At 43.0% G+C, this 15,000-nt stretch overlaps 1 protein-coding gene across 1 annotated transcript in view; it reads left to right on the plus strand.

Moving 5' to 3' along the window:
- LOC137424825 (T-cell surface glycoprotein CD4-like) overlaps nucleotides 1-15,000 on the plus strand; it is a 24,536-nt gene that overhangs the window by 6,671 nt on the left and 2,865 nt on the right. The window contains exons 2-5 of the mRNA XM_078772788.1: nucleotides 566-940; nucleotides 1,051-1,281; nucleotides 1,411-1,683; nucleotides 1,785-2,024. Coding sequence (XP_078628914.1) covers nucleotides 566-940; nucleotides 1,051-1,281; nucleotides 1,411-1,683; nucleotides 1,785-2,024 — 1,119 coding nt within the window. The remainder of the gene's footprint in view (nucleotides 1-565; nucleotides 941-1,050; nucleotides 1,282-1,410; nucleotides 1,684-1,784; nucleotides 2,025-15,000) is intronic.

Consider the following 15,000-nt stretch of genomic DNA (forward strand, 5'->3'; position numbering starts at 1 on the left):
GATTCCTGGTTCGTAATTTTCCCAAATATGAACTTAATTAGTCATAATCCTGTTCATATAATATATACTAGCGTGACTCGGCGTGCCTCATCACACGTCGCTTCAGAGGGACAGGCATATTTGACCATTTCGATGTCTTCTGGGTCTTCATGGTGTTTTGGGTCTTCAGGGCCATTTGGGTCTTCAGGGTCTTTTGGATCCTCTGGGCCTTTAAGGGTATTTTGGGTCTTTGAGGTGTTTTTGGGTCTTCAGGGTCTTTTGGGTTTTTGGTGTCTTCATTGTGTTTTGGGTCTTCAGGGCCATTTAGGTCGTCAGGGTCTTTTGGATCCTCTGGGCCTTTAGGGGTAATTTGGGGTATTTGGGGTATTTTGGTTCTTCGGGGTATCATGGTGCAGGTGTGTTCTCGAAGAGTGCCGATCTTGTTTTAATTTGTTTCATTAACTTCATGACGAAACCACATCTGATGATTCAATTATATTCAAATAAACACTTTGATGAACAAAGCTCAATTTTTTTAATGAAGTAATCTTAAATAATAACTCACAATGTTTTCTTGTGTTTTCAGGTGTTGAACACACACGAGCTGTGGAAGAGAAATCCGTGTTTGGAGTTGAGGGTGACGCGGTGACGCTGCCATGTTTGTTCAACAGATCATTGTGGAGAGAAGGGGCTCGGGTGGGATGGAATTGGAAGAAGAGGGACAGGGGAATCATCATGGGAATCATCATGCACCAAGACTTCCGGGATGAAGGGTTCACTCGGGGTAGATTTTATGATAATTATCTGAACATTACCGGCCATGGAGTCAAAGAAGGAGATTTTTCTCTCCTTTTCTCACCTGTCCGTTTTTATGATTATGGAACATTCACCTGTTACCACGTTAATAATTCCACGAACAAACGAACCAAACTCTCTGAGGTGAAACTCGTTACTGCTGAAGGTGAATATTTATCATTATCTTCATTAATAAATACAATCATTCAATAAACACATGTGATTAATATAAATTAACGAAGTAATTAGTTACAATATAATGTTTGTTCTTCACAGTGAGGAGCTGGTGGAACCAGGTAGAGGAAGGTCGTGAAAACACCTTGATGTGCTCGATCCGTGGTGCTGATGGTGACGTGGAGTGGATGAGGGGGGACCTGTCGGTAGGAAAGGGACAGGTAATGAAAGTTTCACAAATGGGGATCACTGATGGGGGTAAATGGACCTGCGTCGTCTCCACAATGAACAAAACTCGTCTCACCATCAATCACTTTATCAACGTCTATAAACGTGAGATAATTATTTAATTATTGTCTTATTATATAATTTATCTTTAGTTTCACTTTTATTCACATTTGTTATTCAACATTAAACATTCAATTCCTCGTGTTATTAAACATCCCATTCCCTCTCTTACAGGAGGATCACGTGATGGTGTAAAGAGAAGTATTTTTATAACTCCAGTTAACAGTAACATCACCTTACCAGGTGTGTATCATCACAGCACTCGATGGTACAAAGGGAATGAATCAAAATCTCTGATGAAGGATCGAGATGAACAAACAAATGGGAAATTCACAATCACCGAGGATTTCTCACTTAGAATCTCCGATGTTCGTCCCGAGGACACCGGACATTACGAGCGTCGATCTGATCCGGATATTTATTATATATCGATCATCATCGTCACAGGTAAGCTGCTCCACCTGTAGTTATTGTAACAGAAACATGATGAGTTTCAAATAGGTTTTTATTGTAAAAATAAACAATAACATCTTTACTTTCACCTCCAGCTCGAGTAACCCCCAAGAACGAAGTTTCTGAAGGAACTGCAGTGAATTTGACCTGTGACCTTTCACATCCTGTACCTGGTGTAACGTTCGGGTGGCGCCATGAAACATCTGATCGTGACGTCACAAACCAGCCCAGTTTCACTTTCATATTTGTTCCTGAAGATGCAGGAAAATGGATGTGTGTTCTGTATGGAGAATCAGGAAGAGTTATCACAACAATCTCACAAACAATTACAGAAGGTACGTTTTGCACCTTTTGGACACGTGACTCGGCTAATCATTATCGTAACATTTAATCTATTATATTGAGGAGATTAACAATAAAGCTATTTGATCGATGTGATTAAATATTGTTAAATAATGTAAAACATAAACTGGATCCACAATGCGGAGGGTACAGGTAAACCACTGTGGCAAGTCTGCTCTCAACATCAAATTTGTGACGTGTACCTCTGTGCTGTGGTGACAAAATCACTTTTTTTTTTTTTTTTTTTTTTTTTTTGTATACAAGATCGAGGCTCGTGAAAGAGCGAACATTAATCACACAAAAAGACAAACCGACACACAAAACACAAAAAACAAGGGGAGCGGTAGACAAGATGGGGAGAGAGGGGGAAGGACACAAAAGAGAGGGGGAAGGACACAAACACAACATTTGAGAGCAGGGACCGAGAGACATGGAGACATCAAGAGAACTGTGGGAGGGAGAGGGCTTTGGGGGGGAGGCATGGGAAGGGGGGGGGGTGGGAGAGGTATAAAACATATGGACACTGCCAGGACTTCCAGGAAAGAAGTTGGAATTTCAAACAAGGTGGATCTGTGGTGAATTAGCGGGGGTAGAAAAGATCAAGGTTTTGGATGGGGGAAGATAAGAGATGGTGGTGAACAGCTGTTTTAAAGACCTGGAGGGAGGAGTGGGATTGAAGGGAGTGAGGGAGTTTGTTCCAGAGGTGGGAGAAAAGAGGAATGAAAGAGTGAAGGTGAGCAGAGAGCCGAGATTTCGGCAGTTTAACCATCAGAGGGTTGCTGGCAGATCTTGTGCGACCTGTAGGAATATTTGGGGGACAGAGCACAGAGAGAGCTGGGGGTGCAAGGCCGGAGAGGAGTCGGTAGAAGACAGAAAGACCACCTACCTGCCTGCGGTGGGTGAGTGAAAGGCCCTCAGAGATAGCTTCATCGCGGGAGATTCCAATAATTCTGAAAGCTTTGGTTTCAACAGCGTGAAGCCGAGCTAGGTGTGAGGCAGGAGCACCGGCCCATAGGGGAGAACAGTATTCCATTGAGCTGCGGATGAAAGCCTTGTATGTGGTGAGGATCTCAGGTGTGCCGAGGAAGGACTTCGCACGACGGAGGATGCCCAGTCGGCGACTGGCTTTGGAGGCCAGCTTGGAAATGTGGTTTTCCCAAGAAAGATCATGGCAGATAGTGAGACCCAAAATCTTGAGCGACAGAACTTCTTGGAGAGGATTGTTGAGAAAGTAGATGGGAGGGTTGTCCAGTCGATCTTTTCGGAGAGACATAGTAAGAGTGTGAGATTTGTCAGGATTGAAAGACATGTTCCACTTGTTTGACCAGTCTGTGATTTTGTCCAGGTCTTCAGAGAGTGAGGAGGCAGCAGACTGCCGATCTGAGGGAAGAGGAATGGAGCGGCAGAGAGTGGAGTCATCAGCAAAGAGATAGAGAGGATTTTCGAGAGAGTCAGAGAGATCATTGATGAAGACCAGAAAAAGCACGGGGCCCAGAACACTGCCTTGGGGAACTCCAGCCTGAACAGGAAGAGGAGATGAGAGAAACCCATTCAGCGCCACACGTTGACGACGACTAGAGAGGAAGTCCGCCAGCCATGCGTGGAGATTTCCATGGATACCAAAGGAGGAGAGTTTGGTGAGCAGAGCGGGGTGCCAGACCGTGTCGAAGGCACGTGATATGTCGAGGGAGACAGCTCTAATTTCCTGTTTGGCATTGAGGACCTCCATCCATTGTTGAGACAGCAGAAGCAGCATGTCCAGAGTAGAGTGACCTGGTCTGAAACCAAATTGATGATCAGAGATCAAGCCATTGGAGAAGAGGAAAGATTTCATATCCGAAACAATGATGGATTCCATGACTTTGCTGATAATTGGGAGAAGGCTGATTGGTTTGTAGTTGCTAGGATCTGTTTTTGCACCTTTTTTGTGCAAAGCGGTGATGTTGGCTGATTTCCAAGCAGATGGCAGTTGACCTTGAGCAAAAGAGAGGGTGAAGAGAACAGAGAGAGGGTGAGATAGAGCAGCAGAGCAGGATTTTAGGACCCGTGGGCTGATGCCGTCGGGTCCAGTTGCAGAATCAGAGTCGAGGGTTGACAGAAACTTTTCCACCTTGTCAGGAGGAAAGGACACGGAGTTCAGGAGCAGCAGGGTACGACTGGGTATGGTGGGTACAGAGAGGGATGGGTTTGGGATACAAGATTTAGAGGCAAACACAGAGTTGAGGCATTCAGCTTTTTCACGTGCGGAGTCAGCTGTGTAGCCGTTTGAGGTAAGGGAGGGGATGGAGGGGGAACAAACACCAGAAACGGATTTGACCAGACGCCACCAGGATTTGGAAGAGGGAGACAGATAAGAGAGTTCGGTCTTGAGAACGGAGAGATATTGTTTCCTGGCTCTCCTGAGGGTGGACACACACTTGTTTCGGGCTTTGTGAAAGGAAATGAGATTTCCTTCCGTTGGATTTGCTTTCCAGGAGACGAAGGCAAGTTGTTTCTTGGCAACAGCCTCACCACAAGATTCCGTGTACCATGGACGGGAGGAAGGGTATGACAACTGAAGATGAGATGGGATAAATCTGTGCATGAGAGAGAGCAATTTACTTTGGAAGAATTCCCAGGATGAGTTGATGTCAGAGGTGGTAGAGATGGGAGACCAGTCCAGATGATTGATGGCTGCTTGAAGACCGTGCCAGTTGGCCTGAGTGAAATGCCAGACTCGTCGACGCTGAGCAGGCTCCCTGAGGATGGTCAGAGAGATGTCCACTTTAACAAGGACATGATCAGATGATCCGATCGGAGCAGAAGAAGAGCAGCAGACATTTTCAGGGAAGTTAGTCATAACCAAGTCCAGAAGAGAACCGTGGGACCGTGGGACATTAGTTGTGGAATGGTCTGCCCTTTTCGAGAGTAATCCTAAAAACGAATAATATGCAGGATCCAGGAATATCTTTCCTTGCTTTACAATTGAACAATTATTTAAATGTTTTATTGCTCAGGTAGAACTAGAAAAACTGTTTCCCCTAATTTTGACTTCATGTGTGTATCTCCAGGGGGTGCGTTCCGCTAGCAAGCAGCTTGCTTGATTCAAAGTGCTCAATGAAGCACTTCAACGAAACGGAGTGCTCGGCACCGCTTAACAAAATGGCGGTCTCCATGTAAACAATGCTGTCGGAGTCCTCAAACAAATTCTGTCTGTCGCGTCGTTTTGAGTTTTACTCGAACCTCTTATGACAACTTCCCCAAACGAATGTATTGTGTCCGTGGTGGATACAGAGTACAAGGAAGAGTGAAAGAAGGACAAATAAATGGGGAGTCAGAAGGGGAAACCCCTTAACATTATTATCGATACATCCCATCGTTGTGCATTTCGGGGAGCAGGATTGCAAGTTTGCAGATCTTGAAAAATTAGGATGAGAAGTAGAAGTTACAATAAAATTATGAAATTCACATTTCAAAAATACTAGCGAAGATACCATCTGTGTGTGTGGAGTTTGTGCGTACAGCCATTCTGATAAATGTGCAGTCTGTGGACTGTAAATTGCAACAAGAATCTGCTGTTTGTGTGGTGTGTTCAAAGGTGTGTATGGGGTGTGAAAGTCTTAAAGAGACACAATCATGATGATTTTAGAAGAAATGTGTTTATGAAGAAAAGGAAAAAAAACACCAAAATAAATTTTGGAGGGCAATAAGCTGGATAACACTAAACTCAATCTCTCTTTATTTTCATTCCAAATATTATTCATTCGAATCACTAATTAATAGCCGGCGAAGCCGGTGTTGTCAATGAACGCGTACGTATTATGTTGAAAACCTGATTATGCCTTGGCTTGAGAATTCCGAAGCGCAATGGAGGCCGCCATCTTGCGGATGTGGAAGTATGCATAACAAATTGAAAACGTTCAATAGGAGTTTCTTTCACCCGTCATTTTTTGATTCACCATCTTATGCACCTCCAATTTATTATTAAAATACTTTAAGACCAACCTAGGCCCGCACGGGCCTGGTTATCTTCAACGAAACGCGTCACCAAACACCGGACCCAATGAGAGTCGAGCATTTGAAAAAATATTTCTAAAACCAAATCACGCACTGGAGGCCGCCATCGACTGGATGCGGAGGTTTGCATAAAACAATTGCGAAAAAGTTAAATAGGAGTTTGTTTCACCCGTCTTTCTTTGATTCACAATCTAATGAACCTCTAATTTGTAATTAAAATACGTTAAGACCAACCTCGTTATCTTCAACGAAAATCGTCACCAAACACCAGAACCAATGAGATTCGAGCATTTGAAAAAATATTTTTTTAAAGCTTATTATGCGTTTCGGAGCATGAAAATGGCGTCAAATATTCTAAAGTTGAGGAAGAATTATTTTTTAGAAATCTCGTGGCCGTCGGGGATAGTTTTTCATGGTCAGAAATACGGTATAAGCGGTTTACATATTTAGTTTTGAAATACGGATAGTTTTTCACGGCCGGAAATATCCGAAGTTGAGATGGAATTCACCGAATTAATCACTGCAAGCTAACTTCTTCTGGTGGAGGAAGCCGCAGTGCCCGGAGAGAACCAGCCCTGACAGCGACTGAAGTTAGAAGACTACACACATACTGTGAAAACGTATGTTAAGCCCAGTTAAAATTTCTTAAAATAGGCCTTAAGCTAGCACATCGTATAGTTACTTCCCTAAGCTTCTTATGACATTTATTGTACTAGGGCATGCCCGTACTATATCTATATCTAAAATTATATCCCCCCCCCCCTCTATTTACATGAAATGGTTTGGTCCAAAGCGAACGGCTTGCGAGTACGGTGACAATCCCCCCCCTCTATTTACATGAAATGGTTTGGTCCAAAGCGAACGGCTTGCGGAGTTTGGTAAAGAAATCGCCATAGCGTGCACAAACGCGCAGGAAAGCGAAAGAATCGCAAATTAGTTTTAATTAGTTTTAAAACATAGTTTAACGCCAACATAGCGGCAACATAGTTTGCCAACGTGAAATAAATGAATACGCTCTCAAATGTGCCGTCCGAGGCAGAGTCTGTTCGCCACGTTCGGAACACGTGATAACTCGCTGCTCTCTGATTGGTTGAATCGTTTTTTGGACATAGCTCGGTAACTACTTGTCCGATTAATATGAAACCTTGAAAAGGCACATCCTCGGGTCCCCAGCAATATACCTGGCAAGTTTCAAGTATATCGGACCGGTAGTTGTCGAGAAACAGCGGTCGCATACACACACACACACAGACAGAGATTAGTGGAATTATAGATAGATATCTAAAATTATATCCCCCCCCTCTATTTACATGAAATGGTTTGGTCCAAAGCGAACGGCTTGCGAGTACGGTGACAATCCCCCCCCTCTATTTACATGAAATGGTTTGGTCCAAAGCGAACGGCTTGCGAGTACGGTGACAATCCCCCCCCTCTATTTACATGAAATGGTTTGGTCCATTCGCAAAGCCAAAGCGAACGGCAGTTACGAATCGCAGTTACGATGAATCGCAAAGTAGTTTTAATTAGTTTTAAAACATAGTTTAACGCCAACATAGTTTGCCAACGTGAAATAAATGAATACGCTCTCAAATGTGCCGTCCGAGGCAGAGTGTGTTCGCCACGTTCGGCACACGCGATAACTCGCTGCTCTCTGATTGGTTGAATCGTTTTTTGGACATAGCTCAGTAAGTACTTGTCCGATTAATATGAAACCTTGAAAAGGCACATCCTCGGGTCCCCAGCAATATACCTGGCAAGTTTAAAGTATATCGGACCCGTGGTTGTCGAGAAACAGCGGTCACAGACAAACATACACACATACACACATACACACATACACACATACACACAGAGATTAATGGAATTATAGATATATGCAGGTATTGGGGAGGACTGTCTGCGCTTCTCTTTTACCAAGTCTTACCAGGTACGGTACCTAATACACCTACCTACTACCAACTACCTAACCTACTGATGCCATAGTGATGGGTAAAATAGTGGCAAGAGGCTTTGGCTTCGCCGGCTCATTGCGGCTTTGCAGTCGGTACTAGTACCCGGGGAAGCTGGTGTTGTCAATAAACACGTACGTATTATGTCGAAAACCTGATTATGCCTTGGCTTGAGAATTCCGAAGCTCAATGGAGGCCGCCATCTTGCGGATGCGAAAGTATGAATAACAAATTGAAAACGTTCAATAGGAGTTTTTTTCACCCGTCTTTGTTTGATTCACATCTCTTATGCACCTCCAATTTATTATTAAAATACTTTAAGACCAATCTCAGCCCGCACGGGCCTGATTATCTTCAACGAAAAGCGTCACCAAACACCGGAACCAATGAGATTCGAGCATTTGAAAAAATATTTCTAAAACCAAATCACGCAATGGAGGCCGCCATCGACCGGATGCGGAAGTTTGCATAAAACAATTGCGAAAAAGTTCAATAGGAGTTTGTTTCAACCGTCTTTATTTGATTCACAATCTAATGCACCTCTAATTTCTAATTAAAATACGTTAAGACCAACCTCATTATCTTCAACGAAAATCGTCACCAAACACCGGAACCAATGAGATTCGAGCATTTGAAAAATATTTTTTTAAAGCTTATTACGTGTTTCGGAGGGTGAAAACGGCATCAAATATTCTAAAATTGACGAAGAATTATTTTTTAGAAATCTCGCGGCCGTAGGGGATAGTTTTTCACGGCCGGAAATACGGTATAAGCGGTTTACATAAAGAAAGAAAGCTCGGTTTGATTAACGACAGTCACACATTGCCGTTGAAACGGCGCTATCGTCTGATCTGTCGGCACTGATCTTATTGCAAGCTACATTCTTCTGGTGGAGGAAGCTGCCGTGCCTGGAGAGAACCAGCCCTGACAGCGACTGAAGTTAGAAGACTACACACACTGTGAAAACGTATGTTAAGCCCAGTTAAAATTTCTTAAAATAGGCCTTAAGCTAGCACATCGTATAGTTACTTCCTTAAGCTTCTTGTGACATTTATTGTATGTAGGTATTGGGGAGGACTGTCTGCTCTTCTCTTTTACCAAGTCTTACCAGGTACGGTACCTACTACACCTACCTACTACCAACTAACTAACCTACTGATGCCATCAAGATGGGTAAAATACTGGCAAGAGGCTTTGGCTTCGCCGGTGCATTGCGGCTTTGCAGTCGGGTACTAGTAGCCGGCGAAGCCGGTGTTGTCAATAAACGCGTACGTATTATGTCGAAAACCAGATTATGCCTTGGCTTGAGAATTCCGAAGCTCAATGGAAGCCGCCATCTTGCGGATGCGGAGGTATGCATAACAAATTGAAAACGTTCAATAGGAGTTTCTTTCACCCGTCTTTGTTTGATTCACAATCTTATGCACCTCCAATTTATTATTAAAATACTTTAAGACCAACCTCGGCCCGCACGGGCCTAGTTATCTTCAACGAAAAGCGTCACCAAACACCGGAACCAATGAGATTCGAGCATTTGAAAAAATATTTCTAAAACCAAATCACGCAATGGAGGCCGCCATCGACCGGATGCGGAGGTTTGCATAAAACAATTGCGAAAAAGTTCAATAGGAGTATGTTTCACCCGTCTTTGTTTGATTCACAACCTAATGCACCTCTAATTTCCAATTAAAATACGTTAAGACCAACCTCGTTATCTTCAACGAAAATCGTCACCAAACACCGGAACCAATGAGATTCGAGCATTTGAATGCATAAAGCAATTGCGAAAAAGTCCAATAGGAGTTTGTTTCGCCCGTCTTTGTTTGATTCACAATCTAATGCACCTCTAATTTGTAATTAAAATACGTTAAGACCAACCTCGTTATCTTCAACGAAAATCGTCACCAAACACCGGAACCAATGAGATTCGAGCATTTGAAAAATATTTTTTTAAAGCTTATTACGCGTTTCGGAGGGTGAAAACGGCGTCAAATATTCTAAAATTGACGAAGAATTATTTTTTAGAAATCTCGCGGCCGTCGGGGGTAGTTTTTCACGGCCGGAAATATCCGAAGTTGAGACGGAATTCACCGAATTAATCAAGAAGTAAATTTTATCAATTTTAATCTTATCCAGAATGCAAATGGTACCTACTACACCTACTACACCTACTACACCTACTACAGCTACTACACCTACGACACCGACGGTACCTACTACACCTATCTACTACCAACTACCTAACCTACTGATGCCACAGTGATGTGTAAAATAGTGGCAAGAGCCTTTGGCTTCGCCGGCTCATTGCGGCTTTGCAGTCGGGTACTAGTAGCCGGCGAAGCCGGTGTTGTCAATAAACGCTCACGTATTATGTCGAAAACCAGATTATGCCTTGGCTTGAGAATTCCGAAGCTCAATGGAGGCCGCCATCTTGCGGATGCGGAAGTATGCATAACAAATTCTAAAACGTTCAATAGGAGTTTCTTTCACCCGTCTTTGTTTGATTCACAATCTTATGCACCTCCAATTTATTATTAAAATACTTTAAGACCAACCTCGGCCCACACGGGCCTGGTTATCTTCAATGAAAAGCGTCACCAAACACCGGAACCAATGAGATTCGAGCATTTGAAAAAATATTTCAAAAACCAAATCACTCAATGGAGGCCGCCATCGACCGGATGCGGAAGTTTGCATAAAACAATGGTGAAAAAGTTCAATCGGAGTTTGTTTCACCCGTCTTTCTTTGATTCACAATATAATGCGCCTCTAATTTGTAATTAAAATACGTTAAGACCAACCTCGTTATCTTCAAGGAAAATCGTCACCAAACACCGGAACCAATGAGATTCGAGCATTTGAAAAATATTTTTTCAAAGCTTATTACGCGTTTCGGACGCTGAAAACGGCGTCATATATTCTAAAATTGACGAAGAATTATTTTTTAGAAATCTCGCGGCCGCAGGGGATAGTTTTTCACGGCCAGAAATACGGTACAAGCGGTTTACATGAAGAAAGAAAGCTCGGTTTGATTAACGACAGTCACACATTGACATTGCCGTTGAAACGGCGCTATCGTCTGATCTGTCGGCACTGATCTGACTGCAAGCTAACTTCTTCTGGTGGAGGAAGCTGCCGTGCCCGGAGAGAACCAGCCCTGACAGCGACTGAAGTTAGAAGACTACACACATACTGTGAAAACGTATGTTAAGCCCAGTTAAAATTTCTTAAAATAGGCCTTAAGCTAGCACATCGTAAAGTTACTTCCTTAAGCTTCTTGTGACATTTATTGTATGTAGGTATTGGGGAGGACTGTCTGCTCTTCTCTTTTACCAAGTCTTACCAGGTACGGTACCTACACCGACCTACTATCAACTATCTAACCTACTGATGCCATCGTGATGGGTAAAATAGTGGCAAGAGGCTTTTGCTTCGCCGGCTCATTGCGGCTTTGCAGTCGGGTACTTGTAGCCGGCGAAGCCGGTGTTGTCAATAAACGCGTACGTATTATGTCGAAAACCAGATTATGCCTTGGCTTGAGAATTCCGAAGCTCAATGGAGGCCGCCATCTTGCGGATGCGGAAGTATGCATAACAAATTGAAAAACGTTCAATAGGAGTTTCTTTCACCCGTCTTTGTTTGATTCACCATCTTATGCACCTCTAATTTATTATTTAAATACTTTAAGACCAACCTCGGCCCGCACGGGCCTGGTTATCTTCAACGAAAAGCGTCACCAAACACCGGAACCAATGAGATTCGAGCATTTGAAAAATATTTTTTTAAAGCTTATTACGCGTTTCGGACGCTGAAACCGGCGTCAAATATTCTAAAATTGACGAAGAATTATTTTTTAGACATCTCGCGGCCGTAGGGAATAGTTTTTCACGGCCGGAAATATCCGAAGTTGAGACGGAATGCACCTAATTAATCAAGAAGTAAATTTTATCAATTTTAATCTCATCCAGAATGCAAATGGTACCTACTACACCTACTGCACCGACGGTACCTACTACACCTACCTACTACCAACTACCTAACCTACTGATGCCACAGTGATGGGTAAAATAGTGGCAAGAGGCTTTGGCTTCTCCGGCTCATTGCGGCTTTCCAGTCGGGTACTAGTAGCCGGCTAAGCCGGTGTTATGAATGAACGCGTATGTATTATGTTGAAAAGCCAGATTTTGCTGGATCCCTTGAGAATTTCGAACCTTTGACGCACCAAATCGCCCCATGGAGGCCGCCATCTTGCGGGTGTGGATGTATGCATAAACAATTGCGGGAAAGTTCAAAAGGAGTTTGTTTCACCCGTCTTTGTTTGATTCACAATCTTATGCACCTCTAATTTGTAATTAAAATACTTTAAGACCAACCGCGTTCCCCGGGCCCGCACGGGCCCTTGGTTATCTTCAACGAAAATCGTCACCAAACACCGGAACCAATGAGATTCGAGCATTTGAAAAAATATTTCAAAAACCAAATCTCTCCATTGACGCCGCCATCTTGCCGATGCGGAAGTATGCATAAAGATTTGAGAAAAAGTTCAATAGGAGTTTGTTTCACCTGTCTTTTTCTGATTCACAATCTTATGCACCTCTAATTTGTAATTAAAATACTTTAAGACCAACCTCGTTCCCCGGGCCCACAAGGGCCCTTGATTATCTTCAACGAAAATCATCACCAAACACCGGAACCAATGAGATTCGAGCATTTGAAAAAATATTTCAAAAACCAAATCGCTCCATGGAGGCCGCCATCTTGCGGATGCGGAAGTATGCATAAAGATTTGAGAAAAAGTTCAATAGGAGTTTGTTTCACCTGTCTTTTTCTGATTCACAATCTTATGCACCTCTAATTTGTAATTAAAATACTTTAAGACCAACCGCGTTCCCCGGGCCCGCACGGGCCCTTGGTTATCTTCAACGAAAATCGTCACCAAACACCGGAACCAATGAGATTCGAGCATTTGAAAAAATATTTCAAAAAAGCTTATTACCGGTACCGCGTTTCGGAGGCTGAAAACGGCGTCAAATATTCAAAAATTGACGAAGAATTATTTTTTAGAAATCTCGCGGCCGTAGGGGATAGTTTTTCACGGCCGGAAATATCCGAAGTTGAGACGGAATTCACCGAATTAATCAAGAAGGAAATTTTATAAACTTTAATCTCATCCAGAATGCAAATGGTGTCATTTTGAACTAGGTACGGTACCTCCGACACCTACCTACTACCAACTACCTAACCTACTGATGCCATAGTGATGGGTAAAATAGTGGCAAGAGGCTTTGGCTTCGCCGGCTCATTGCGGCTTTGCAGTAGGGTCCTGGTACTACAGCATTAATATAACAAAATACAATGTTAAAAACACTCGTGATGTAAACGAATATTGACTGCAATCTTTCCTGATGACCAATACACACGAATCTACCAGCGAAAAAGGGCGTATTTGAAATATTTTGTACAAATCGAAATTCAAAATCATCATTGAATTGAGAGATTTATGAAAGCTCCCACCCACCTTCATATAGTACCTCTGTTATACTCACTGAATAGTACGTGGAGTAGTGTGTACATTATAGTTTGGCAGGAGATGAAAAAATTAAAATGAAGCGATTTCTTAACAAAATGACCTTGACCTTTCCCTGAATCATGTGACCTTGACCTCGAAATCGTTTTGAAAACCTCGGAAATCGATTCAGCACCTCAGAAAACCATTATATCCACACCAACGTCATCATATTCGGCTCATTAGTTACTGACATGAAACTTAGCGTTTTCACGGATGCGGACGGCAGCCATCTTGGAAATATACTAATTAGGACCCCGTGGGACATTTTTTCCCGCTGGTAACATCAAATTTCTTGAAGTGGATATCCTAGGGGTGCTAAAAATCATTTTTGAATTTAGTTTTAGGGGTGGGGGGGGGGGTACATGGGAACCTCTATCTCCTCCTCAACGATTACGAGTGGACTTTCACGACACAACTAGCGACATTGACGAAGTTACACAGTATAATATTATTGATAGAAGAGTTAAAATAGAATGTCTCACTTGTCTTTGTATTTAAGCATTATGTGTCCGAACCGGAGAGGGCCGTGATGTGGGCAATGTGTAGGATTTGTGGCTGAAAAGTGTCGGAACGAAATCGTGTTTCAGCAATTTGCCAAGGTTTGTTTCTCAGGTAAAGATCACCTGTTGATCAGGTACGAATGCTGACGGCTCGAAGTGGTCTTCCCAAACAACACGTGTTTTGAATGAACAAATGTTTTGATGCTGAATTTGGTTGTTTCTCGGTTTCAACCACAAAGCAAAGCGTTGACGATCTTTTCGTGGGTCAGGGATGCAAAAAACGACTCTGTGGGCAAATTTCTCCACGATGGGAACAGTTAAAAGCTTCGAACATCGGAATGTTGAACGTGGGAATAACTTTTAACACGTTCGCAGGTGTTCCTCAATTGAGCTGTGCACCCATGACGTCACGAGAATAGACGGAAGTAGCTCATTTGCATACTGCCAGTGAAAATAGTCCGATTTGAATGATCCGGCTGATTCTTCTCCCAAGTTGTTTTTGTGCGAATGGGTCAGAGGTATCTTCCTCTTCAACATATTTCTTCTAAAATCGTCATAATTGTGTCCCTTTCAGGGTCGAAGAGGTGAACGGGTCGATTAGGGTCTTATGGGTCCGAAAGGTCTCAACAGTAGTTAGAGTCCAAAGGGGTAGCAGGAGTTGAAGGGTCAATTGGTTCTTAAAGGTCAACAAACAAAGACCCAAATAATTCCCTTTCTAAGGCCATTTTTCCCTGCTGGAGCGGGGTTTGCCTTGCGGGTCCCACGACGATCATCATGGTTCCCTTTACGAGGTAATGTTTTTATGGCCGGATGCCCTTCCTGACTCCAACCGCTTAGTCACCTCTCATGACACGCAGGTAGACGGTGTACCTATTCCAGACCGGGCCACACATCTGCAACCACAGACACAGACGAAAATAATTAATGTGATTATTTAGATTTTGTAACAAAAAAA

This window comes from Myxine glutinosa, chromosome 1, assembly GCF_964187855.1.
Source record: "Myxine glutinosa chromosome 1, kmMyxGlut1.1, whole genome shotgun sequence".
In the NCBI taxonomy this organism is placed as follows: Eukaryota; Metazoa; Chordata; class Myxini; order Myxiniformes; family Myxinidae; genus Myxine; species Myxine glutinosa.